Source organism: Microtus pennsylvanicus, chromosome 5, assembly GCF_037038515.1.
Source record: "Microtus pennsylvanicus isolate mMicPen1 chromosome 5, mMicPen1.hap1, whole genome shotgun sequence".
NCBI classification, from domain to species: domain Eukaryota; kingdom Metazoa; phylum Chordata; class Mammalia; order Rodentia; family Cricetidae; genus Microtus; species Microtus pennsylvanicus.
The window spans coordinates 137,062,822-137,086,998 of NC_134583.1; the positions used below are offsets into that span (position 1 = coordinate 137,062,822).

Below are 24,177 nucleotides of genomic sequence, written 5' to 3' on the forward strand. Positions count from 1 at the left end.
TACTTCCCAGAATTATGAGTTCCTGGAACTACAGGAATGTTAATCTGGGTATTCCATTGCTGTAGCAGGTCACGGCCCCATAAATTTATGGCAATATTGGCTATATATGGCCTTAGTCTTCCTATTTGCCCTTCGGGCCCTATGCATTCAACCCATCTTGTGCTTTGTTTTACACGAGATAGGGTTCCAATTCCCAGGAACTGAACATCAACCTCTTGAAGAGGCCAATTCGGATGCCAAGATTCTGGGGTAATGATACTTACATCCGCACCTGTGTCTAATAAGCCTTCAATAAAAGTGCCATTTATACAGACTCTTAGCTTTGGTCTTTGATCATTAATAGAAGTCTGCCAAAATATACGTTTACTCTGTCCAACTGGGTTTTTTGACTCATCCTCCACATGGATTTCATCATTTAGACCAGTATTACTTTTTACAGCAGAAATTGGAGCTTTTAATTTTCTTGGTGAGGCACGTTCTCCACTGTGACTGGGAATGACTGGGCCACTGTTGGCTTGGGGGCCTGCGAGAGGCCCCTCAAGGAGTTTCCCGACGGTATCGGGTTGCCTTGTTTGTCTTTTGTTGACCTGCATTCATTGGACCAATGTCGGCCTTTACCGCATCTCCTACATATACCTGAAGGCCTAGGTCTCCTATCTTTGTCATTCCCAGAGGAGATAATATTCCTAGAAATTCTGTGCCTGCAATCCCTTTTCAGATGTCCTAATTTACCACAATTAAAACACCTGGCAGTTTGATGTCTCCTCATTGCTGTGGAAATCGCTTCTCCTACCCAAGATTCATCGTTATAGCTAAACGTCTCAACATTCATCGTATGCTGAATCCATTCATCCATAGGTGCTGATCTAGACTTTAAAGGCCCAATTATCTTTTTGCATTCTATGTTTGCATTCTCAAAAGCTAGAGATTCAAGAAGTATTCGTCTAGCTTCTGGGTCTGTTACCCCTATGTCCAGAGCCTTAATTAATCTTTGCAAAAAGTCAATAAAGGGTTCTCTCTGTCCCTGCCTAATTCTGGTATATGATTCAACCCTTTTTGCTGGATCTTGTATCCTATTCCAAGCATTTAAAGCTGCTTGGTGACATAGACACAGTACTTCATCATCATAAAGAGCTTGGACCTGTGGATCAGCATATTCTCCTGCACCAAGAATTTGGTCTTGGGAAACCTCAATACCTTTTGCTCTTCCTTGCTGTTCCATATGTTTGGATTCTTCTCTAAAATAAATTCCAAACATCAAGGAAGGTCCATTATCTAAAACTGCAGACACTAACTGATGGAAATCATGAGGGGTAGCTCTAGCATTAGAAGCCCAAGTCCTTATCATTTCCTTTACGTATGCAGAGTGCAAGCCAAAATTAACAATAGCTTGCTTAATTTCTTTTAGATCATTCATTGCTATTGGCGTCCATCTAGCTTCTCTGACTCCCTTTGAGCCTTTAGAAGTTGACGCTTTGTCAGAATTAAGTATAGGGTATGCTGCTAAAACCTTTGGTAAGCCAGTTCTAATAGCTGGTGTTGGCATTGTATCCTGTCCTTGTGCCTTATTACTCTGTTCACCAGCTCCAATCATTTCTTCAATCATTTCAAGTCTTTTTATTATTGTCTCTTTTGAATCCTTAATCTCCTGACCTGCATGAGTTTCTAGTAAAGATTGTATGGTTCTTAGGAGTGCCATGATCTTCCTAAATGATAGAATATGCAAAAGAATACTAAAACCTAGTAACCAGTAAATTAAGTTATCCCCATAGTCATATAAACCTTGCATGATATAACCCATTGTATTGGTAACCAGAACAGTAAAATTCGCGTTGGAAACGGGAACTGCCATATTACCTATTATCCAGCAGGTGGCGCTGTTGCCAAGTCTCGACGAAAACACGGTCCTGTTTCAGAGTCCGCCTAGTATTTGTTAAAAACTGGAAAATGTAAGTTGCTCAACAAAGTAAATGTAATTAAATCAATTCCAGAGATGGAACCAGAAACCAGAATCCAGGGGTAGAGAAGAGCAACCTGGAAGCCGCTTATGCCTCCACGTGACAGAGTCACCCTGAGGGGTTGCAGCTTTCAGCAACCGCGTGCTCTGGTTCGCGCCACTTAAGAGCTGTGCTTGCAAGGGGGATTTAAAAACGACTCAGAAAAGAGCAAACCAGGCGGGCAGAGACTACGTGGGCCTGTGGAGTTTAAATCCACAGGCAGCGGCTGAGGAAGCAAGGGCTCCCGCCAAGCTGAACAAGCGCCCGCCAAGCCGAACTTGCGGCCGCCAAGCCGAACTTGCGGCCGCCAAGCCGAACTTCCGGCCGCCAAGCCGAACTCGCGGCTGCGAGCCGGGAGAGGTTCTAAAACCAAACGTTGGGCGCCAAATGAAGGCGTAAGTCACAAACAATGCCACACCGGTTTGGAATTATGATTAATAGGGTGGTATTTATTTAAAGGGGAAAAAACTTACAGATCACTGTCAGCCCTCTGCGTAACCAGGAAGGAAGTCAAGTCACCGGCGGAGCAGGAAGTGAAGAGAGAGAGGAGAGGGAAGTGGCCGCTTTTTTAAAGGGAGAGAGACCACGCCCCAAGGGGCTGGTATCTCAGCGGCGATAGGCTGGAGGAGTGGGAGGACCTCCCGTAACAGGGCAGCACCTGAAGGGGAGGGGCTGTAATTCCCCCTGGATGAGCTGAGAAAGTTCTCCTGTTTAGGTAAGGACTCCACAGTCCATGTCCTTGAAGCATATTCTTATACACCAAGCAGCAACAGAACTGAATGTCATAGCTATGCTAATAAAAACTCAATCAGATTCAAGCATCCTCCCCCTTCCTTTTAGTAGTAATAATACTGTATCTTACAATCAACATATCTTAAATTTAATAGCCTTTGTGGTTTCGTATGCATGTTCTATGTGGAGGTCAAAGGACAGCCTCAGGTTTTGGTCCTCTCCGTCCACCTTGTTGCAGACAATCTTTTGGCAGTGACCCACTGTGTAGGCCAGGCTGGCCATCCTTAAGAGCATCCCTGGTTTCTTTCATCTCCTCTCCCTGTAGAAATACTGATGGTACCTTGGGATTACAGACATTAGTGGTGTTATTTGCAGCTTTCCGGGGGCCCCAGGGATCAAACTCAGGTCCTCACGCTTGTGTGGCAAGTGCTGTTAGGAGCATCTCCTCTGCCCCTCTTTGTTTTTTATTAGCACGTAAGACACTGAAGGGAACTGGACAGATAAAGCCAGGGAGATAAAGCCACAGATGCTTGGGTGAGAATGCTCAAGTGGTTAGACCGTGGGTTCCTTCCCCAGAAACTCTGAAATCTCGGGGAAAATTGTCGTTTTGATCAGAGTCCCCCATGAGTGTGAACTTCTTGTAAGTCATGCGTGACTGACGGGGGCTGCTCTTGCAGGTAAAAAGCAGCTTGCGGTCTTCGGGAGCACGGAGGCAGAGTCCTCTGATGACAGCCTTGTCGATCTGGTAAGTGCAGAGCGATGGTCAATTGCGGAATTGCCAAAATACCGCTTTTATGATGAATCGGTATTTCAGGGAAATGCAGTCTTTGGTGGAGAAAGTCGAGTAACCTTTTATGAAATAGACTTGCTTCCTCCCAGACAGCTCCCTTTTGCAAAGCGCTAATCTTTGAACTTTTTAAAAGAGGCAAAATTGAAGTTCAGGGAAAATGGCGGGCACAATAAAATGACTGGGGTGTACACTTGCAATCTCTGCCTCCCCCCCCCCCCCCCCCCCCCCGCGCCCAAGACGGGGTGCGAAAGGCCAGGCCATGTTCCGATGAAATCGGCGCACTCTCAAGACTCGTAAAGTGCCTGATGGTCTGTCAGGCACACCATCTGTTTGCCCTTCAGTGCTCAGCTTGCCAGCAGGCCACTTTACTCCCACAAAGATGAAGAGAAACCCCCCTCAACAGAGTCCTGCAGCGGTTCCCTGTCTCGTTAAAGCACTGCTCAAAACCAAAACTCTGCTGTTTAAAATAAGTTGTTTTCCCCACTTCAGGCTGTTGGACTCGGCGCCCGGTTTATCAAGTTGGGGGGTCTTTCTCGGGGTGAACGAGTGACCAAATACAACCGCCTTCTCGCTATAGAGGAAGAACTCATCCAGAGTGGAACACGGGGTAGGCGCTGCTTTCTCGCTTTGTTTTCCCTTAGCCCTGAATAAGGGAACAAAGAGTGGAAGGGAGGGAATAGAAGTCCCTCAGCAGGAGGGCGGGACAATCCAAAGACTACAAATCAGCGCTGACAAGAGCAGGATGGCACTCGCCACAATGTCTATTGTTGGCTTAATGGGTTATCTATTTACCTGAGTGCTTAAGACTCTCACCACCCTTCTCCTGGCTGAATGGGCTGCTTGGTGCTTTTCAATAGAATTAATTGATTGGAATCTCCAAGCCTGCCTTTTGTTATGGCCCAAATTATACTTAAGGTTTCTGCAGCCGGGCCGTCCCTGGAAGTTAAAGGCAGATGTGTTCCTTCTGAAAACAACTTGTTTCGTTTCCCACAAGTAGGCAGCATGTTGATTCTAAGGCAGTACCACAGAGAGGATAAGGTACCCCAAGAAAGGAATGATGGCTTATGAAACCCGAACTTGGTAAATCTGCACAGGGAGCTTCTTGTGTCTCTGTCAGAGAGAAGCTAACTAATACTTTTAAAGGCAGTCTAGAGTTAGTCTGTGTTGTTTACTGTTCTAAATATCATCTCATCTGTTTTTTATCTGACTGTGGGGCCTTTGAAGACCTCTCCAATTTCCAGTCCTCCAGAACCGCTTCAGACCATCAAAAAGAACCCTGGGACACCGGAGGCCCAGCCACTTCTTAGGAGCTAGGCCAGTGCCCCTGGCATTCTGGAATGGATTAGGGCGATTAGTGAGAATTTCTCTAAAGCTGTTAGGCAAACACCAAGAACACCCCGAATTAGCAAAACAAACAGCTCCACTCCCACTTTTGAGGAAGCAATCTTGGCAAACTGTCAGCCACTAAAGTATGGTTGTTACTATATGTGGTTCTGCCTAGGATGGTCCCTGTTTGCCATGGTTTCCTTTGGGGTGGTTGGTGCTCCTTTGTATTCATGTGCAGGGATGGCCTTTTCTGGTGTATATCAGTGCCCTGAATGTCACAGTAGGTGTAACACAAACGGAGCAAGCGACAGGCTGTTCTGAGAATCTGGATCCTTTCTGGATAGGTCTGGTGATGACTTTTAATCCTGCCACACTCAACATCGAAATCAGGGCCACTGGTCAGGATGTAAACCTTATTTATTTATTTTAAATAGGTTTCAGTGAAGAACACAATTTTTCTTCCTTCCAAGAGGATGCTGAAAAGACACCAGAGGCTACTGCCACAATGGCAGAGGAAACTCTTGGGCCCCTGGACTCCATCTTCCCTACAGAAGTTGTGGAGGAATCAGCTAAGCCATGAGTCTCCTGGGGCTGGACTCCGGAGCATACTAATACCACAAGTGTTGGCTAGCCGGCGTGAAGGGTGTCTCCACACTGGCTCGACTCCTAGCTCCACCAGCTTGGGCACACATTTTATTCTTTCAGCTTCACCATTGGATAAAGTAAACCCCTGGTGGTTTTACCTTAAGTTCCGTGAACTTTATTTTCCAGCCATTACATTGACAGGTTCACTGTCTAAATCTGAAGGTCCTGACCTGACTTCATTAGAGGCTAATGCAGTGTGACGCTAGGCCCGTACTCAGTCAGGCACCGTACCCTTCTCAAGTCAGAACACCTTCCATAGCTCCCAGTGCCCCACAGGCATCCACTGATTGTATTAGTACCTCTGCTAACTTCAGATGGTTTTCATAGCCAGCCACATGCGCCAAGCACCACGGGGCAGCACCACAGGGCTGTCTGCAGCAACACTTTCTTTCCTCTTAGCTTCTTCCTACTCTTGATTGCCTTCCACCCATCCTTTCCTCTCAGGTTTTCGTCATTCCCGTATGACCTTTCTTCTTAGATCCTTTCTGGAACAGAGTTGGGTATAACTTAATAAGCACATTTGCAAATGGATATTCGTAGCATTGTCCAGTGCCCTCTTATTTACACCACAGCATGAAGAAAGGAGCAGCAAGTGGTTAAAACGATGATGACAAATTCGTGTTGACAGACGCACCTCTTTTGTGAGTCGGTGCTGAGCTTTTAGTACCGAAGTGAATACTCAAGTAGGGAGACAATAGCAGCCAACCCCTTACATTATCACGTCCTTTGTTAGGTGAGTTAGCACAAGGGCTGTTTGTAACTAAAGACTACATAAATCGCAGGGTCTTGGCCTGCAGCAGAATCATTTCAGTCCCGGCTTAAATAGTCTGTTTTGAGGAGAATGACCAAGGGAACATCATGTTCTCATGGGAGAGCCAGCCCCCTCCCTCTCAGCACTGCGATTTGAGATTGGCTCAGTGGCAGTCTCTTTGAAGCATGGCATGGGGAACTGGTAAGCATCATTCCAAGCCTGGGAAAATGTGTCACAGTTTGTGGTGGCCACTGTCTCTCCTGACACTTAACAACAAACAGTGGGGCAGAAGAAATTGAAAGGAAAATCCATTTTAAAGTCAGGATGGGGAAGAGGAAGTGTTTACCTGGCCCTGGCAGTTGTCCTCATGACATGAGTATGCCTTGCGATGGATATAAATTCTAACCATTGAAACCAGAGCGAAATAACGACCAGGTCAGTACCTTGGTGTCGGCCCAGAATGCACTCTGCTCATATTAGCTTTGCTCAAGGACAGTGCACCAAAGGCTAGGTGTACTTTTCTTAGAGAGCTAAACACTGTCTCTCTTTGTTGTTTATTCATTTTCTTATTTGCATGCTCCTTCCCTCTCTCTCCCCATTCTTCCCTTGCTGATAAAATGCATAACATCATCTATAAAGAGATGAAAGGAATTCATCATAGCCTAGATTAAAAATGACCGTGCGATGGATATGAAGCCATTCCAGGGCTTCTATAACAGTAACAAATGGGCTACCCATCCTCCACAACCGTCCAAGTTGCTCTCTGCTGAAGGTGATTTGAACATAGTGGGTCTTTGCAAAAGCACTCCAGGATGTGTGTAAGACTGTGGTACAAGCTGTTGCTTGGCCAGCAGGCAACCTAAAGTGATCTGGAAAGATGACCCACGGTCATGCTGACCTTCCCTGTGCAATAACCCTCTTACTGTTCATGAAAGTAGGGAAGGAGTTACTTGGCAGAGCCATAATACGCACACATGTGCACACACACACACACACACACACGGTTTAAGCAGACCAATCCTGTCAAGCAGATGCCCCAAGCTGGAAAACTAATGACTGACTTTGTGTGGGACTTGCTCAGACATAAGGGCTGCAGGCATCTTAATGAAGTCCTTCCTCTCCCAGCAGAGGAGAGAGACTTCATCCTTTATAGAGTAGCACAAAGGGCTGGCACATCTCTCCGCGCCTGACTGTGGCCACACAAGTGTCAGAAGCAGTCAAGAGAGCTACAGCAGAGACACATCTCATATCTTCAAAACAGAATGAATGTCCTGCTAGGGAAAAATGTGTGGTTCCTCCCAACTTGAAGACTGCAAGAGTTGAGCACACACATCCAAAAGCTCACCTTGAAGACAGAACAAACACACCACCTGCTTTGCCAACAGTCACCCTGCAAAGGGCTGAACCTTAAAGCTGAGGCGAAAATAAAAATAAAAAAACTGTAAGGAAAGAGTGAGCAAAGGTCTACATCAAATACCTGTGTACTGCAGTCCTTTGCAAGTCATTGTGGTGCAGGGAAGGCAAGCACATTTCAAAAGTACGGAAGGCAAAGATGCTTTGAAAACACCAGGCACAGCTAGACACCTGGTCGAGCCTCGTGGTTAACTTCTGCTGGACATGAGGCTGCTTTTAAACTGTGTTAATTCTGTTGATACTTGTGATGAAATAATATAGAAAGGTGGTGTGCCTACTCTCATATTGCCAGATGTGTGTGAAATACACAGCAACAACCTGGTGGTAGACTCAGAAAACACGGAAGAGAGCTGCTCAAAGCGAGCCGGATCGCGAAGACTCCTGATGTTACCCGATCATATCACTCTTGGACCAAACTGTGCAGGACTGCGTTAGTTTGCGCCTGGGCAGGTAGGCTGGAAGCCGGAAGTTTGCCTAGCATACAAGAAGCAGAATTCTATTAAGTGTCCCTCTATGCTGAAGAACTTCAAGATGTCAATAACCACAACTGACCCTTAATGAGAAATCGTTGTGTGTCTCTTTTAATGTGTTGTGTTGAGAAGAGTTCAAATCACAGCACAGCGGAACCCACTTGCAGTGAGCATATCATTCAGTTATGGAAACACACAGTTGGGAAAAAAAATCACGTTTTAATTCCCCATAAGTAAACTGACAGGGAGCGATAAAATCAGCACTGAAGGAACACGGAAACAGTAAAACCTAATGAACCTACAGAAAAAATTGTCTCCAAAGTGAGGAAGTGTTCTCACCTGCCTCCCCACTGCTCAAGCCTCCGCTAGCAGCACATGTGCAGAAACACAACAGGACACAACTACTGCAATTGTTACTATCATTTTCTGTTGCCCTTAGGTGCTAAGCACCTGACAACTACATGCTGAGTCATGCTAACAAAGCTAAGCCTTCCGCTTGCTTTAATAGTAAAATTACCATTACTGAGTCATTATCATAAAAAGTGCATTCAAGTACATTACCACTTATTTTAAATAAACACCAATTTTGAAACAATCGACTTGAAAACCTGCATAAGTTGTTTTTTTTTAAATCCCTGATTACATTTCTATTTATTCCTTGTGGTAGTATGAAACATTGTATTTTTAGAAACTACCTCTTAATTTCCTCTAAAAAACAAAACAAAAAAGACCCATGTAATATAGTACGGCAGTGAAGCAAGGAAAAAAAGTGTGCTTGTCACTTATCTTCACTGTGTGTAAAATCTGGAGTAAAATCTGGTGCTTGTGCCATGGGAATGTGTAGGAAAACACAGGAGTATATGGTTTGCCAGGGTACTTCTTTTAAACTCAAGGTTTGCTCTATTCAGCAGCAGGAACCCCGAAATCCCTGGCAAGCCTTGGACACGGGGCATGTTTTTCACATGCTAAGAGACCTTGAAGCTGGTTGCCGCCTTGGAGCTCTCCCATGGATGGTCTCAGCACACCCTATAGTGATATTTTGTTTATGATCTAACAAAGTTTTCCTGAAGATCAGAGGGCAAAGCAGCCACACTAGTCAGCTACACAGGCTGGGCAGTGCTGGCACACACCTTTAATCCCAGCAGACACACTAGTTAGCCACAGAGGCCAGGCTGTGGTGGTGCACGCCTTTAATCCCAGCACTAGACAGGAATATAAGGCAGGATGAGATAGGAACTCACTCTGTTCAATAGAGGTTAAGAGTTCTCTAGTAGCTTGGCTGCTTTGCTTCTCTGAACATCAGGCAAACTTTGTTAGACCATAAACAAAATATCCCTATAGCACTCTACAAAACAGAGATGCTACTGGGCCCACTGACTTCCAGGCTGCTTCAGTCTCCCCAAACAAAGAGCAGCACCCCAAAGAGGCTCCTTTAGGGAGCCTTTAGGTGAAGAATAAAGACTCTTTAGATGGAGTCTTGCAATGTGACCCAAACTGAAGTCCAGGCTCAAGCAATCCTCCTGCCTTTGTCTCCCTGGTGCTAGGGCTGCACGCAGGAGGATTGGATTAAAGTTTGGTGGCCTCTGTCTACCCAGTTTCTGGCAGCCACCTTGAATTTCATCATAGATACATTTGAAGAGTACTGTGCACAATTCCCAACAAAGACATCAACACCCAAGTTTCCCGCCACCTTCTCGAAGAAGTCACAATCGACATAGAAACCAGAAAGAACCCTTACCCCATAAAGATAAAAAATACTACCCAGAAGATGCATCTTGCTAAACAGCTTACTTATGTTTATACTTGCTACTTACAAGTGATACCAGCAAAGAAGTGTGTGGCCAGAACAAAGGAAGTGTCCAGCGGACCTTGACAGTAACCCAAATGAGCTATGTGCTTATGGGCAAGGGCTCGCAAACACGCAGGCCTCTGGCTTCAGATCAGCAGCTGGAACTGTCCGTCTCTCCCGCTTTCCCACGGCTGTCCTCCTTGTCTTCGGGCTGTACTTCACCTCCTTCCTCCTTGCATTGAGTTGGGTCTTTTTCAGCAGCCTGGTCTTTGGTTTGGGGTTCATGTGTGGAAACAGGATCTAAAACTACAACTGGCTCAGCTTGCTTCTCACTGCCCACAAATTGTCTCCTGTATCCACCTTTACTGGGAGGCCTATAAGAGGAGAGAGTTAAATAGAAAACGTACTAAGCAGAGAAAATATTTAACTTTCAGATTCCTGGATTCAGGAAAATACAACAACAAAAAAACCTCCTAAGTCTAACCAACATGCATAGCATGTAGTCTTTGAGATGCAAGCCATAAAAAAAAAAGAAGCAGCTATTAGATTACATAATAGGAGCAGAAGGCCAGAAAAGAGAAGGCAGGAAATGTCAAGGCGATTAACTACGGAAGTAGTACAAAGCCAAATGCACCTACCTGCTTAATCGCATACTCCTCTCAGGAAATACACAGCCCTGGCTCCACTGGGCATTCCCAAACACTGCCCACGCCAGTCCTGCCCTGCCTACCACCCTGGCTCCGTGATGGGCAGATGAGAGTGGCAGCCAGCTGTGCCCACCACAGCCATTACCACCCAGGAGGGAGTCCTGACCTCAGGAGGAGGTGGGCGGAGAAAAGGGCTGAAGGGAGAGCTCAAGGAATAAGCTCCAACACCGTGATCGGAAACTTCTCTAATCAGGAGAATGTGGGACAGTTTCCTGTCCCTCGGAAGTTGCCTCCCTTCTGATGCAAGAAGCTGTTGTTTTTCATGCCAGGCAGGTGACATTTCCTTGTGGGAACGGAGGTGCCCCTCAAACATATTCTCTTGCCAAGTGTCAGGCTGTGGGCCCCGAGTCCTCTCAGAAGTCATGATCAGCACCTGCCCTGGGTTGTCAATTCTGGGCTGCAGGACTTGCCTAGAGAAAGTCCAGCAGCTCTGATGCTCTCAAGACGATTCTGGTCCTCCTGGCCAATTCCAGGATGTGACTTTTTCACCCCAGAGACCCATGAGTCAGCAAACCATGGAGAGTGCGTCATGTGTGATGGAGAGCTGCTGCTTTGTCTGCTCGCTGTCCTGCAGTCAGCACCCATTCCCACTGCCCTGACCTCCTGCAGGTCGGTCTTCTGAGCTACTCTCGTCGTGCTTCTCCCTTCCGGAATTTACCACGGTTAGATGTTTCTCGTCTGTCTCTCTGATAACATATGGGGCAGGGGCTGCCTAATTTCGACTAAGATTCTATCCCCAGCACCTAGTGCAGATCACGTGTCAACCAATAGCAACACACTAGAGAAGACCCAGCGTGAAAGCTTTGGGGAGAGGAAAGCTGAAGGTCTCTTCTATGCATGGAAACATAACAAGCCATCTCTCAGGGACGGCGGCCTGCGTGACCTGCTCCCAGAGCACGGAAGTCTGAACCCAAAGACCATGCTTATCACTAAGAGCTCGTTCTCTCGTTGTCAGGTCATAGCAAAGGCATGCTTGACCATCACCCTGTGTGATTACCACATAGCATTGGGAGAAAGGAAGGCGAGCCTCAGGATTGGAGAGAACAAAGACCTTCTACTTCAAAACACCTGCTACTGGGTCCTAGAGATAGTACCTGTTCCGGTCCAGGCGACATCTTAAAGCTCACTATCACGAAAGCAGAGCCACTGATAAGTGTTGTCAGAGGAATGAGATCCCAGGCAACAGGGGACACTATCAGGTAATCTGTGGGAGTCTGCTGTCTCTATGCATGAAGTTAGGTGTAAGTGGCAGAGCTTGAAGACAAGCTAGAAATGCATCTGTGTCTGACAAAGGCCGACCAGGCTCATGCACCAGCCCTGCAGGGTGAGCTGAGCCCCATCGCTTGGAACCGCACATGCATCAGCTCCAGGAGGTGGGCAAGCTGGAGAAGCTGGGAGGAGCTGCAGGATGGATCCACAGGCCGGTCACTGCCACATGCCAGTCAGGCGAGTTTGCACATCATGCCCTATGTAAGCTATCCCAGAGACGGCTACACATGAACCTTCCCAGGGTATATTACGACCTCACTTCTGCCTTGTGATATCTCATGCGCATTTTGCTCACGGCCAACCAGAAACTGGACATAAACCTCCCAGGAGGTAAAGCTGCAGCTTAGCTTTAGTCTGCAGGTCAAGTCCAGTTGGCTTCACCAGCTTGCCTGTGAGCCCCTGCTGTCAGCCAGCCAGTCTGCCAGAGGCATGCAAAGGTGTTATCTCTCATTCCGCCACTTGGAGATAACAACTACCACCAGTTCATACCAACCTTGGCCATTCCGACGGACTACTGTGTGTTTGTGAGTCCCTGTGTGTCTGCAGGCGAAGGATGGTTAACAACTCCTAGCAAAAGCTGTCTTCATCAGCTGGCGCTTAGACATTTCCAGGAAGTGCTCTCAGCATCCTGTGGCAGCAACACACAGGCTGATTGAGCTGAAACCTCATACTGTGGGGTTGAGACTGTTTCTGGAACTGTCTCTGTCACTGTTTATCTGTCCTCAAGCTGCTTATCTGCACTGTCATCTGAGAGGTCATTCGCTGGCCAGCCTGAGAACCCCAACCCCATGGGCACAGTGGCACTGCCTGGGAACCCCAGAGCAAGGTGGACAGGGATGAGAACCTGGCCCAAGAGCACAGTGGCTGCTCACGAATAGCAGAGACAGTGCAACAGCCTGAGCTGCCTCTTTCTGCCTACTCCTTAACGCTGAGCTATTTCCCAAATATAACGTTGGTGCCTCAGGCTAACTGTGGACGCTTTTACCAGTGTGCTTCCATTGTTTCCACCTGCAGCTTTGAAATCAGCAAGGGGCAAAGCCCACCACTCCAGCTGTAGTTGGTAGTCCTTCCTGGTTTGATATCACTAGGTCCCTTGGAGAGCTGCTCAAAGCTCCGGGGATGAGAAGCCGTCCTCCCAGGGCGACCTTCTCCTTCTGTCCCCATGGTGTCACTCCAGACTCACTCAGGAGACAGGGCTCTGAGTATGCTGCATGCCTGGGAGGAGTTATTTAGACTCGGTAAATGGAGGCGGGAGGACGTGTCCTGAACGTGGGCACCACCGTTCCCTGGGCTTGTATCCAGGGAGAAAGAGCCGACCTGAGTGTTCACTGTCCGCCCCTCTGCTTCCTAACTGTGGATGCAACGAGAAAAGCTGCCTCAACCTCCAGCTGCCACATCTCCCCTTCCACGATGGGCTAACTCTAACTTCAAACTGAACCCGAATTAGTCCTTTCTGAGCACAGATAAGCAACTAAAGTTCATATGCATAAAGAGCATGGCGGCCTTCCTCTTGAGGAGCAGAATCAGTAAAGCAAAATTGCTGAGTCCCAGAGAGTGAGGAAGACTGTGAATCAGACGCACCCATGCCCTGGCACAGAGCCTCGATCTGCTGTCTTGGCCCAAACTGCAGAATCTTAGCCAGGATTTCTCTTCTTTTCCCAAAGACTTGTTATCTGTGATCCACTCAAATAGACCTTACCCATGGGTCATTCTGGGTCACATGTTCAACAGTTGTTTTTCAGACAAAAACAAGGAAAAGCTAGGATTCAGGAAGAGCCAGAAGAAGGGGCTCCGGCAAGTGAACTTCAGCTCCCGCCCCATGCTGGTGAAAGGAGGGATTGGACCCCAAACCATACTGAACCTGCCTCCAACAGTCTTCACCACAGCTGAACTTGGTAAAGGGATCCGGTGATTTCTCAGACTGTGTCACAGGAGACTCTTGGAAGAGAAGCACTCTGCGCTCCCCACCCCAAAGCCCATCACTGTTTGCATTCAATGACAATTCCTTTCAAAATCAACTTTCTACCTCCCACTTATATTCCAAAACATTCTAGCTAACATTTCGGCTGCAATTCAAATTAACTAATGCCCCAAAGAGCCCCTAATCGACACGGTTCTGAGCTCAATTGAATACAATCAAAGCTCAGGAAATGAAGGGGGGATGCTTATTTCATGCAAATTCTGAATATCGCTCCAGCTTAATCTTACTGATAATATAAAGGTGGGACATTTTGAACATTACAGTGAATGAAACCTTTAAGCGGTGAGAGTTATTTTATAAAATGCTACCTCTGAAAAGCTGATTGCCAAACAGTATAAAAATGGTTTCAGGCATAAATGCCAAGTTCATTTCTATTTCACTTCCGAGGTAACTATCTCTCAAATCGCAACAGCTGGACTATTTAACACACTCTGGTGAATCACAGCACAGCGCTTCTCTGGGCTCCCAGTGGGACGTCTGCATTAGTCCGTGGCAGCCATCCAACAAATGACGTACAGCGGCCCGTCTGAACTCTGTTTCATTGACAATGAAAACGGGTAAAACGACAACCACATTTACCACCTTCAAGGATGGAAAATGGAAAGATTTAAATTTGTCTTTATAAAGGAGTTTTCTGGTAAAACTCCAAAGAGGAAGTCGGTTTCTATCTCCCTAGAGTAAAAATAAGTCTTGCCTTCTCCCCTCTCCTTCCCATCCCTGCCCTCAGCCGAGCAGTAGAGAGAAGTACCGTTTCTGAGGCTCAATGTTCATTGTTTCTTCCAGAAACTCTTGTTTTCAGAAACATTACATCTTAGACATAAGCTGGGAATTTCTAATCGCTAGCAAGTTTCCCACTTGTGTAGCTGGAGGCAGAACAAAGCTTCAAGGGTTTTGGTTTTGTGTACTTTTTAAAAATTGCATTTTATCTGTGCCCGCCTGTCAGTTTGACTCTGCTTTTACTTGTAGGAAGACAGATTAAAGTATAGCAAGTATTCCTTGCCTCCGGATTAAACAGGTTCCCTTTGGCACAGGTAACAATAGCTGGGGAAAGACCCCGTGCCCATATTCTGCAAAATTTTCCTTTAGTTTTTTTGTTGTTGTTGTTTGTTTTTTAACTGCCATCCAGTTTATGTCCCAGCCCATGGTGGTCCCCTCCAAGGCTATAACAGCTTGTTTATTCTGCTAATGTCAGCCAGACCAAGGACAAGTAATAGGTTATGAACCTGGACAGCCCTCATTGGTAAAGCCATGTAGGCAACCCATGAACTCATTACAAAACACTTTTTGTAACATATGACGCTTTTCTTTGGCTGCTGGGTTGGTTTTTTACTGTTTTTTTTTTAAATAATTTTGCACAGCTTTTAGTTCCTATGAAAATTTCATTTAGATCCTGGTATTTAAAAACTTAGTGTTATTTACAAGAAATATGTTGAAAGACACACAGTCTTCCACAGCAGTCACCAGAGCTAACTCTGGCTCCTTGAAAACGAGCTGGGCACAACACGCATTTTCAAACATACATGCATTTTAAGTTTTCCTTTCAATTTACTACATTTTGTACATCAAACTTTTAAGACAGGACTGAGAAGGAATTCTTTTTGTCCCCTTATACTGTCCTGTACTACCATGACATGATAAAGTATATTGCCAATGAAATGTGTTTTATCTGGTTTAAGAAGTGGAATGGGTTTATCCCAGGATCTGAAATTGCTTTTTCCATCTTGGAAGTTATTTTTCTTTCAATCAAAACAGAACAAAACAAAACAAAACTTCACTCTTCCCTAGGAAGCACAAATAAAAGGAAATATAAACACTGTTAAGAAACAGTTTTTAAAAACCTACAAAGTACCAAGGGCAATTTGCAGAAATGATACATTTTAGACAAAGTCCTGTAAAATCCGAGCCCTTGTAACTGGAAGCAAACATTAAGAGGCGATTAATTCTTTGAGAGAGTGGAGAATTACTCGGCAGCACTTGAACAGTAATTTTGAGATTTACTCAACTGTATTTTACAAGTCATTTCTTTACTAGGTGTAATACATCCTGAACAATTAATCTGGAAGAAGTTGCTGTCTGTACAGCCCCTCGGAACACTGAGACAATACCAGGGCTGAGCTTTCCGGCTGTCCCCAGGATAACTCCTGGTGGGGGGAAGAAGAAAAGACCAAGTTGGGGGATCTCAGCTTCCAGAGCATCCAGTTGTTCGGCTAATTTTGTTGTTAAAACTTAATTGTCCATGTACCAGTGCACACGGGGCTCCATTGTGGTCTGGCTCTGTGGAACAGAGCCGTTTCCTGCAGTGTCCGTACACAATTCAGCAGGGCTAAGATTACAGCTGTGCGCCCAGCAAATCCTTTAATTGTATAAGAGCATCAGATTAAGCAGGAACGTCCATGCGGCTCACTCTGCTAGTAGACTCTTCTCGGAAATAAATCTTTACGAAGTACAGGGAAGGTGCTTTCCTCCCCATCTCCTCAATGCAGAGCCTACACACAGACACACAGAGAAGCACACACAGACATGCACATGCACACACACACACACACACACACACACACACACACACTCAGACACACACAGGTACGCATACACAGACACACACACACACACTCAGACACACACACACACCCAGAAAGAGAAAGAGGAAAAGGAAGTGATGAGGAATCGAGGGCTGAAAGTAACCAGAAGAAAGCACCCTGCTTCCCCACAGGGACAGGCATCTTCCCTGGCCTCCATCTGAATAAAATGTTGACCCAAGCCTCCCTGAAAAGATGGTTATATGGCCAACAAACGATGCTTGCCCTGCTGAGACCAAAGTTAGAAAGGTTTTACATGAAGTTGCTCTAACAGTAAGTTTAAGAATAGAAATTTCTATTTGAGAACGTATTTCAAAAGCTGAAACTCTTCCTCCTCCAATTGTGAAAACCAGTACTTTTCCATTTCATTTTTAAACATTAGATTCACACTAGAAATAACAAATAAAACTGAAAAGACGAGTTAGAGGTCAAACAATGATTAAAAAAATCAATCCGATTTTTAATTAAAAACTCGAAAGGCAATTAAACTTTTTTTTTTCTGTCATGAAAAGGTTTGACTGGTCACACCAACCAAGAGACATCTAAAATTTCTCTTCTTTCAGCTACCCTCACTATTCAGAAAATGGGTTACATAGGGTGAGCTCTTGCTAGAATAGATCTGTATGGGGCCAAATGTCACAGGTATTTAGAGATACCACAGATCAGGAAATTAAATGTAAATTAAAATAAAAAATGGTTTCACTAGAAAAGGACACTTTCCTATTGAAATTGAAGTCCTATAATTGCTACATGGGTTTTGTGATTTTCTTTCTTTTTAATTCTCCAAGGGCAGAAAGTGACCTGTGTTGAACCTCCCAAACAAAAAAGCAAGCTAACTGCCTGCCTGGTGGCTCAAAGGGATATTTAAAAGAGCTCGAAGCTTCCAGGGTGGGAGGGTCTGGGACTCAGAAGAGTGGACACTTTAGAAATGTGTTGGCTGGAGGAGTCTCCAGGAACTGAGAAGAGGGGCAGTCTGGGAAATCACTGCCTCTCACTCTCCAGTCGTGGGATTCCGTGTGACTCTGACTTTCAGTGCATAAGTCGCAAATGAATAGTCGACTTTGGGGATGGTGTTGTTTAATTGCAACTCTTTGGAGGATATTCACTTTTGGGAAAGTAATTCATGGGCAGACAAAGCCCAGTTCAGACCAGCAGAGTCACTTCCAGATGAGGCCGGTTCAGAGAGGAAAAACAAAAATGGTAACAGCAGGACATGCTCACACCTCCGCTTGGTTTTTGAGGTAGAGATGGGTGAGATCTGCTCAGCTTTTCCTCCACATGGAAGACTAATGCTCCTCCACTCCTGCTACACACACACACACAAATACCATACATACACTTCAGACCCAGACCAAACTTCTAAAAAGGCAAACCATAAACTGAAAATAATGATCAGCTGGGCAGTGGTGGTACACATCTTTCGTCTCAGCACTCAGGGGCAGAGACAGGTGGATCTCTGTGAGTTCAAGGCCAGTCTGGTCTACCGACTGATTTTCAGAACATCCAGGGTTACACAAAAAAACCCTTTCTCGAAAAACCAAAAAAAAAAAAAAAAAGAAAGAAAGAAAGAAACCCTGTCTTGAAAACCCCCAACAAAATGATGATAATGATGATGATGATCAAAAACACAGCTTTCCCTCACATCCCCGTAGAATGTTACCACTTACTAACATCCCTTTCTGATCCCCTGCTCAGAGGCAGATATATTCAATGTAGCAAGTTTGAAACATCCAGGACAGTTTTTAAAAACTGTGTAAAGGAGGGTTGTGGAAGTGGCTCAGTGGGTAACAGGAGTGTTTGCTGTACCAGCATGAGGACCTGAATTCAAATCCTTAGCAGTCAAGTAAAAGCTGGAGATAACTTTGTATGCTGTGACTCAGCAGGAGAGAGCACAGACAGCAAGATTCCTGGTCAAAATGGCAAGCTTCTGGCTGGACGAGGAACCATGTCTTAAAGTCGTTGAGTGGAGAGTGATAAAAAGATATTCAATATTCTTCACTGGCTTCTGCAGGCAATGCATCAGCATGCACGCAACACACATGCGTGCATGCGTGCACGCAAAAGAGGAAACCAACAAAAGACTAAAATAGTTGGTATTGTGATAGACCGATTTCCCAAGCTTATCTTCATATTATTGAAGAGTGCCCTTTTATTGGCGGTATGGAAAAATTAGAACAATCTCTTTCCAATCCTTCATTAAGACTACTCGCTAGCCAGAGTGGCTGTTTCAGAATGCTTTGCAGTTCTGGGAAACACCAGAACTTTCCCATTGCTCAGGATGGATGTAGGAAGACAAAACAAAAAAGTTGACATGATCTATGAGTATGTCCGGTCAGAGAGCAGGCTTCAAGGAGCAATTTAACTGCAGAAACTCTACCTTCTACAAGGAACATCTCATGTAAGTCTCCTCTCTTCCCTAACCTCTTAATACACTGAATGTGCTCTACTGGGATTTGAAAGGCATGAGCTTTACAGAATTTAGAGTTACGTTATTAATTATTAATAACTATTAAGCAGAAGCATAATTTTGGGTGATTTATTTACTTCACTGAGCCACTGTTTTCTCATGTACAAAATGGGAATAATGTCCATTCTATAGGTTTGGGATGAATAAAAGAACACATGAAAATACCTGGTTTAATGAATGTTGGTGAGAAACAGTATCAATGACTAAACATTATAGAAGCAAATCCCTAAATCCTCAGCCCCCAAACTGAAAAAATGGTTTCACCACCCCTAGTCTCAATACTTCCTGCTACTAAGGTTTGGACATTCCTCTCAATATGTATTATTTTAGTGTGAATATCTATTGACAAAGAAGAAATACTAACTAAAGCACACACGATGGAGTGGTATGGGCTTTTCCTGAAACCGTGTTTTCCCAGTACAATGCACATGTGCATCTATTGAGAACACCCAATTTATACATTTTGGTGACAACAGATTTAAAATGTTTGGGACACCCTGCACAGAATTAAGATGGAGGACAAGGTCACCCAAACAGGCACTTGGGAATCTCATATTTACTGTTGAACTTCTGCTTCTATTTCTGAAATACTGAAATGCCTACCTGCCATTAACTCAGTGATACTTAACTGTCTGAATCCACACATGCTGATTACACTTTGCAGGGGTGGCTTGAAGGCTTTTAGTTTTCTTACGCAGAAATTCCTTGGCTTCTACTTGTGCATTCTAACTTACCCACTGGCAAGTCAGCCAACACTCCAGCCCTACTGAACCAACTGGGCGAGCGTAGCTGGGACTTTGTGCTAAACCCGTGCATTGTGGAATCTGATGACTAATCTTGAGGCGGTACAGCAATGGAGCTGTGCGGCACTGAGCTAAACGCACACAACTCCTTGGACTCTAGAGAATCCAACCCACAAGGAAGTCTTACGTTTCAGTCTGTGCATGCCTGTGGTATGGAAATGCTGGCTATATGCTATTCTAGTCAGCTGATATTTGACCACTTTATTAAAATTAAAGAACATGCTTCTTCATCCATCCACTTATTGAGGGCCTACCATCTGGCAGGCACCATTCGTGGTGTGTGAAATACCACAAATACATAAAACAAACAAAAACAAAAATCCTATACTCGTCTGGTTTACATTTCCTCAGAGGGAGAGAAATAATCTACACGGTAAAGCATGTAGTAACTGCTGTGGGGAAAATGAAGTAGGATGTGGGAAATCAGGGTGTAGGGGAACATGTGGCTACAACTCTGACTGTAGTGGTCAGGGAGACTACCTTGAAACATTGATCCCTGAGGAAAAAACTTAGGGTGTGAGGGGTACGCTAGCCTTGTACCCATGGGGAAAGGGTGGGGAGCTGAGGAAGCCTTGAGTGTAAAAAAAAAAAATGAAATCCAGAGTGATGTACAGTGTTGCTATGGCCACGGCTGTGTCAAGGACCAGTCCTCAGACCCACAGAAAACTGGCAGAGCCTTGCCCCTGCGGTGAAGCTCAGACCGTGGTAAATCCTTTCTCTAAGTGGGAATGTTGGCAATTATGCACAAAACCTATCAACTTCATCAAAATCTATGCAGCCTCCTCCTCCCAAGTGTTTACAACCTAAGACTCCTGTCTACAGAGACCTCCCATTGGTACTAGCCAACCCCTTCCCTGTGCTGCATGTACAAACCACACACAGCTGAGTTCCAGGCTTTGAGTAGTTGGTGCCCTCCATCAAAGTCCACACACCAACCCATGCCAGCTTTTCTGCCTGTGTATTCTTTACTACCCCAGTCAGATTTCCAGGACCTTGACGTGAAGGACACAACAGGGAAGGGCATTCCTGGTAAAACGGTCGTGTTGATAGGAGGCCGGAGAGCAGGCAGTGTGAGCACCAGGCCGCAAGTGTAATGGAACCTGGATGAAAAGGCTTAAGTGGAGCATCCAAACTGCCTAGGCTCCCACAAAGCCTTAAATAAATAAATAAATAAATAGAAAAAAAAAGGCTTAAGTGGAAGAAAGAGAGGGGAGGGTATTAGGGGCTACGGTGAGGCAGTGTGCACGCCTGTGTAAAGTTGGGGTGATCAATCATATGTATTAGAGGCCACTAAGACAGACATCCTCCCTAAATCCTGTCAAGAGCTGGGAGTACCACTCACCAGAAACACCATGGTGGTGATGTCACCGCCAAAACGAAGGAGGGCAGTTACTAGAGCTCAAAAACTCCTTAATTAACAGGAAGAAGTACACGATACATATGTAGAAAAATACCACAATGAAAGCCATTACTGAATTGTAGCCTTAGAAGCCAATTTAAAAACAGCGAAGGGCTGGGTAGACGAATCGGTGGATTAAAGGCTTGTTGAATAAGTTTGCGAACCCAATTCGGATCATCAGAGCCTCTGGGAAGCTGGATTCTGTTGTGTGCACTCTGTGCTGACGCAAGGTGGACATAGGAGAATCCCTTGAAATTTGCAGCCCAGCCAGTCTGGTGTACACAGCAGTGAACAAGAGAGCCCGCCTCAAACAAGGTGGAAGGTGCGGACTGGCATCTGAGCTTGTTTTCTGACCTTCACACACCCACTACGGCATGTGCTCCTGCCCCCCGCCCGCCCAACACACACATGATCTCATCTCTAAGTGTCACGCTTGCTCAAGTCCATGAGGTAGGGCAAGGTGGCCACAAACACCATAGTGGTTAGTATAACTGAATGAACTTATTAGTCAGAGTCCCACATAGCCCTGAAAATAACCCCTCTGGTTCCTAAGCAGTTTTCCTGGCTGGTAACACACGTTTTCACTTGTAGAACCTGCAGGTAAGCCTGTCCGTTATCTCGAAGCCAAGTTTACATGTAAGTAAGGGAAGTGAATAATGAGCCTGCGAATTCACAGAATTCTGCGTCATTTCGTCCAGCTGTACTGCAGCAAGGGGTTTTCAGAAAAGGATGCTTTTCTTACAAAATGACTGTCAATATGAAAACACATGGCACCGGTTATCTCAGCTAAACAATCCAAGAACGGAAGACAGAAGCATCGGGTTACAGAGTTTAAAAGTTAATACAGCCACACACAATACTTAGATTAGTGCTTTAAGTAGATAAATTAAGTTGCAGTGTGTCTCTTAAGCAGTCATTGAACAAGCAAGATGAGAAATAAATTGAGTTCCACATTGGCCTTCCTGGCATCTAACATCTCTCTGTCAACACGCTGATCCTTTTTACTGTCAATTCAACACACATTTTGCAGACCCTGGGCCTGCAATTATTTCATTTCCTTTCTTGGAAATGTAATTTCCACTTACTTTTGGAGAATAAAAGGCAGACACAAAAGGAGGAAGGAGTAGCAGTATTTTCTGATTAAGATTATCTGTGCGAGATGGTGAAGAGGGAAAAAATCTATACACCCGTTCTGAAGCATTTCTCAGAGACTAACTTGTCTCTGCCAAATTGCTTTTGTGTCTGGATATTGGTTCAAATGCTGCCAGATTGCTGATGTCAAATTAGGTGTTAAACAAACTTAATAGCAAAGGCAAAGAATGAATACAGATCATCTTTCTGGGAGATGTACAAACAGCTCCTGGCAAAGAAAGGCAAGAGGACTGTGAGAAGACATGCTTTAGGAAACCACAACGAGATCAGGTAAGACTGCAAATCAGCAAAGAAGGCCATTCATTCCAAAGAAGGGGGATCTCGAGGGCCCCACTGAGAGAAGAGCATGAGAGGAAGAAAACACTAGTTGGCAAAAATAGATCCAAATTGAATCTCAACTTCATTTGTCCAGGTTTCACCTTTTAAAGCTAAGACAGCGAAAACTACAAAGGAAGGGCTCTTTCTCTCCTGACAGAACAGGAAATCAGAGGTTTAATTAACTGTGATTACAAGATTCGGCTGATCTGATTGGCCTCACCTCTTCCTTTTCATTAAGTGACAATCTAGGTGACACCCTGGCACGAGAATCAGTGTACAAGTGTAGACTGACTTCAAATGGAGCCTGCCATTGTTATAAAACAAATTGATCCTCTACTGCACTGGTTTGCAACACGGTCAATAGCAGGATTAACCCTGACAGAGAGCCACTTGGAAGCTGGTCTCTATAGATAACCCTGTATGTGGCACAGTCTGTCTCCAGAAAGACCAGGATGAAGCACACACACCTTCCAAGGCTATACAAACGCAGGCTGCAAAGGAGTCGGAAAGATCTAGTACCTTCTTCACGTCAAGGAGGCGCAGAGAGTGACAGACTAAAGACAGGTGTCTTCTGGTGCAGAAGCATCAGCCTGGTCACCCCTTTGTGTAGGAGGAGAACCCAATGGATGGCCAGTCCAGTAGGTGTGGCGTTTGCTTTGGAGCTGAAGGAAATCACCAAGCTGGGAGCATAGAAGCAGAAGCTGGCTCAAAGGAGAGGGAAGAGGGTTTGGAAGGCCACAAAGTCTTCTGAAGAGCAACAGATCAAATAAACACATATTATAGTCATGACAGATTCGTCTACATTCTACTTAATAAAGAGCATCGTTACTTACTGAAACGTAACCTTGGAATTCGTGCATCCTTCCAATTTACGGGGCCCTTCACCTGGCTCAGGTGTTAGGGGACACGGGCTGTTGAATTCTGCCTCCAGAGTTTTCTTGTTCAAGGCTGTTTTTATACTGGATACAGAACCCAACACTGGCATGGATTTGGACTCTGAGGTGGCTAATATCCCAGTAGGACCTTAAAACCAAACACATACCTCAAGTTTAATAATTCTGTATGATGCTTATTAACGGTATGAAAGATTAGCTGAAAATGACCATAGGAAGCAAAGAGGCCAAGTTGGTTAAAAAAAGTTTAAGCACATGCTAAAAGAAAAAGAAAGTCCCTACCGCCAGTCTACTTGCTTGGGAACAAGTCTAGCTTTCAGGGCACCTGGACCACACTGGGAAATTGTGTGCAGACATTTAAGAGGCTGCAAAATCCCAGGTCACACTCCCTTCACTGACTTGACTGGTCCTTAGTAATACTGCAATTATGGGCACTCTTTCTTATTTCCAAATATGGCTTTTCTGACAGCCCTGCTTGAACCATTTTGCCTCTCAAGAGTTAATTCTTCCGAAAACTCAGCTCTACATTTCAAACAGAAAATGGACCAATGTCAAAAGGTTCTTTCTAAAAGGCTCATGAAGACTTCTTAAGCATTAAACAGCTTTTATGAACATTTTCATTTTAATGTGAATGAGCAGTAAGTGGATTTATTGCCTCTTAAAAATACAGACACAAGATTATAAAAATTAAGTGGCAAA

The 24,177-nt window shown here is 45.1% G+C and overlaps 2 protein-coding genes across 4 annotated transcripts in view; one reads left to right on the top strand and one right to left on the bottom strand.

Moving 5' to 3' along the window:
• Eno4 (enolase 4) overlaps positions 1 to 8,230 on the top strand; it is a 39,824-nt gene extending 31,594 nt beyond the window's left edge. Inside the window, exons 12-14 of the mRNA XM_075974548.1 lie at positions 3,407 to 3,474; positions 4,009 to 4,126; positions 5,280 to 8,230. Of these exons, the coding sequence (XP_075830663.1) occupies positions 3,407 to 3,474; positions 4,009 to 4,126; positions 5,280 to 5,425 (332 nt within the window). The 3' untranslated portion in view covers positions 5,426 to 8,230. The remainder of the gene's footprint in view (positions 1 to 3,406; positions 3,475 to 4,008; positions 4,127 to 5,279) is intronic.
• Positions 8,231 to 8,325: 95 nt separating this feature from the next.
• Shtn1 (shootin 1) overlaps positions 8,326 to 24,177 on the bottom strand; it is a 103,412-nt gene continuing 87,560 nt past the window's right edge. For 2 of the 3 annotated variants that reach the window (XM_075974546.1, XM_075974545.1), the window contains exons 16-17: positions 23,419 to 23,608; positions 8,326 to 10,287 (exon numbers count right to left, since the gene is read on the bottom strand). In XM_075974546.1, coding sequence (XP_075830661.1) covers positions 10,065 to 10,287; positions 23,419 to 23,608 — 413 coding nt within the window. In that variant the 3' untranslated portion in view covers positions 8,326 to 10,064. The remainder of the gene's footprint in view (positions 10,288 to 23,418; positions 23,609 to 24,177) is intronic. The other variant, XM_075974547.1, reaches the window with a different exon arrangement.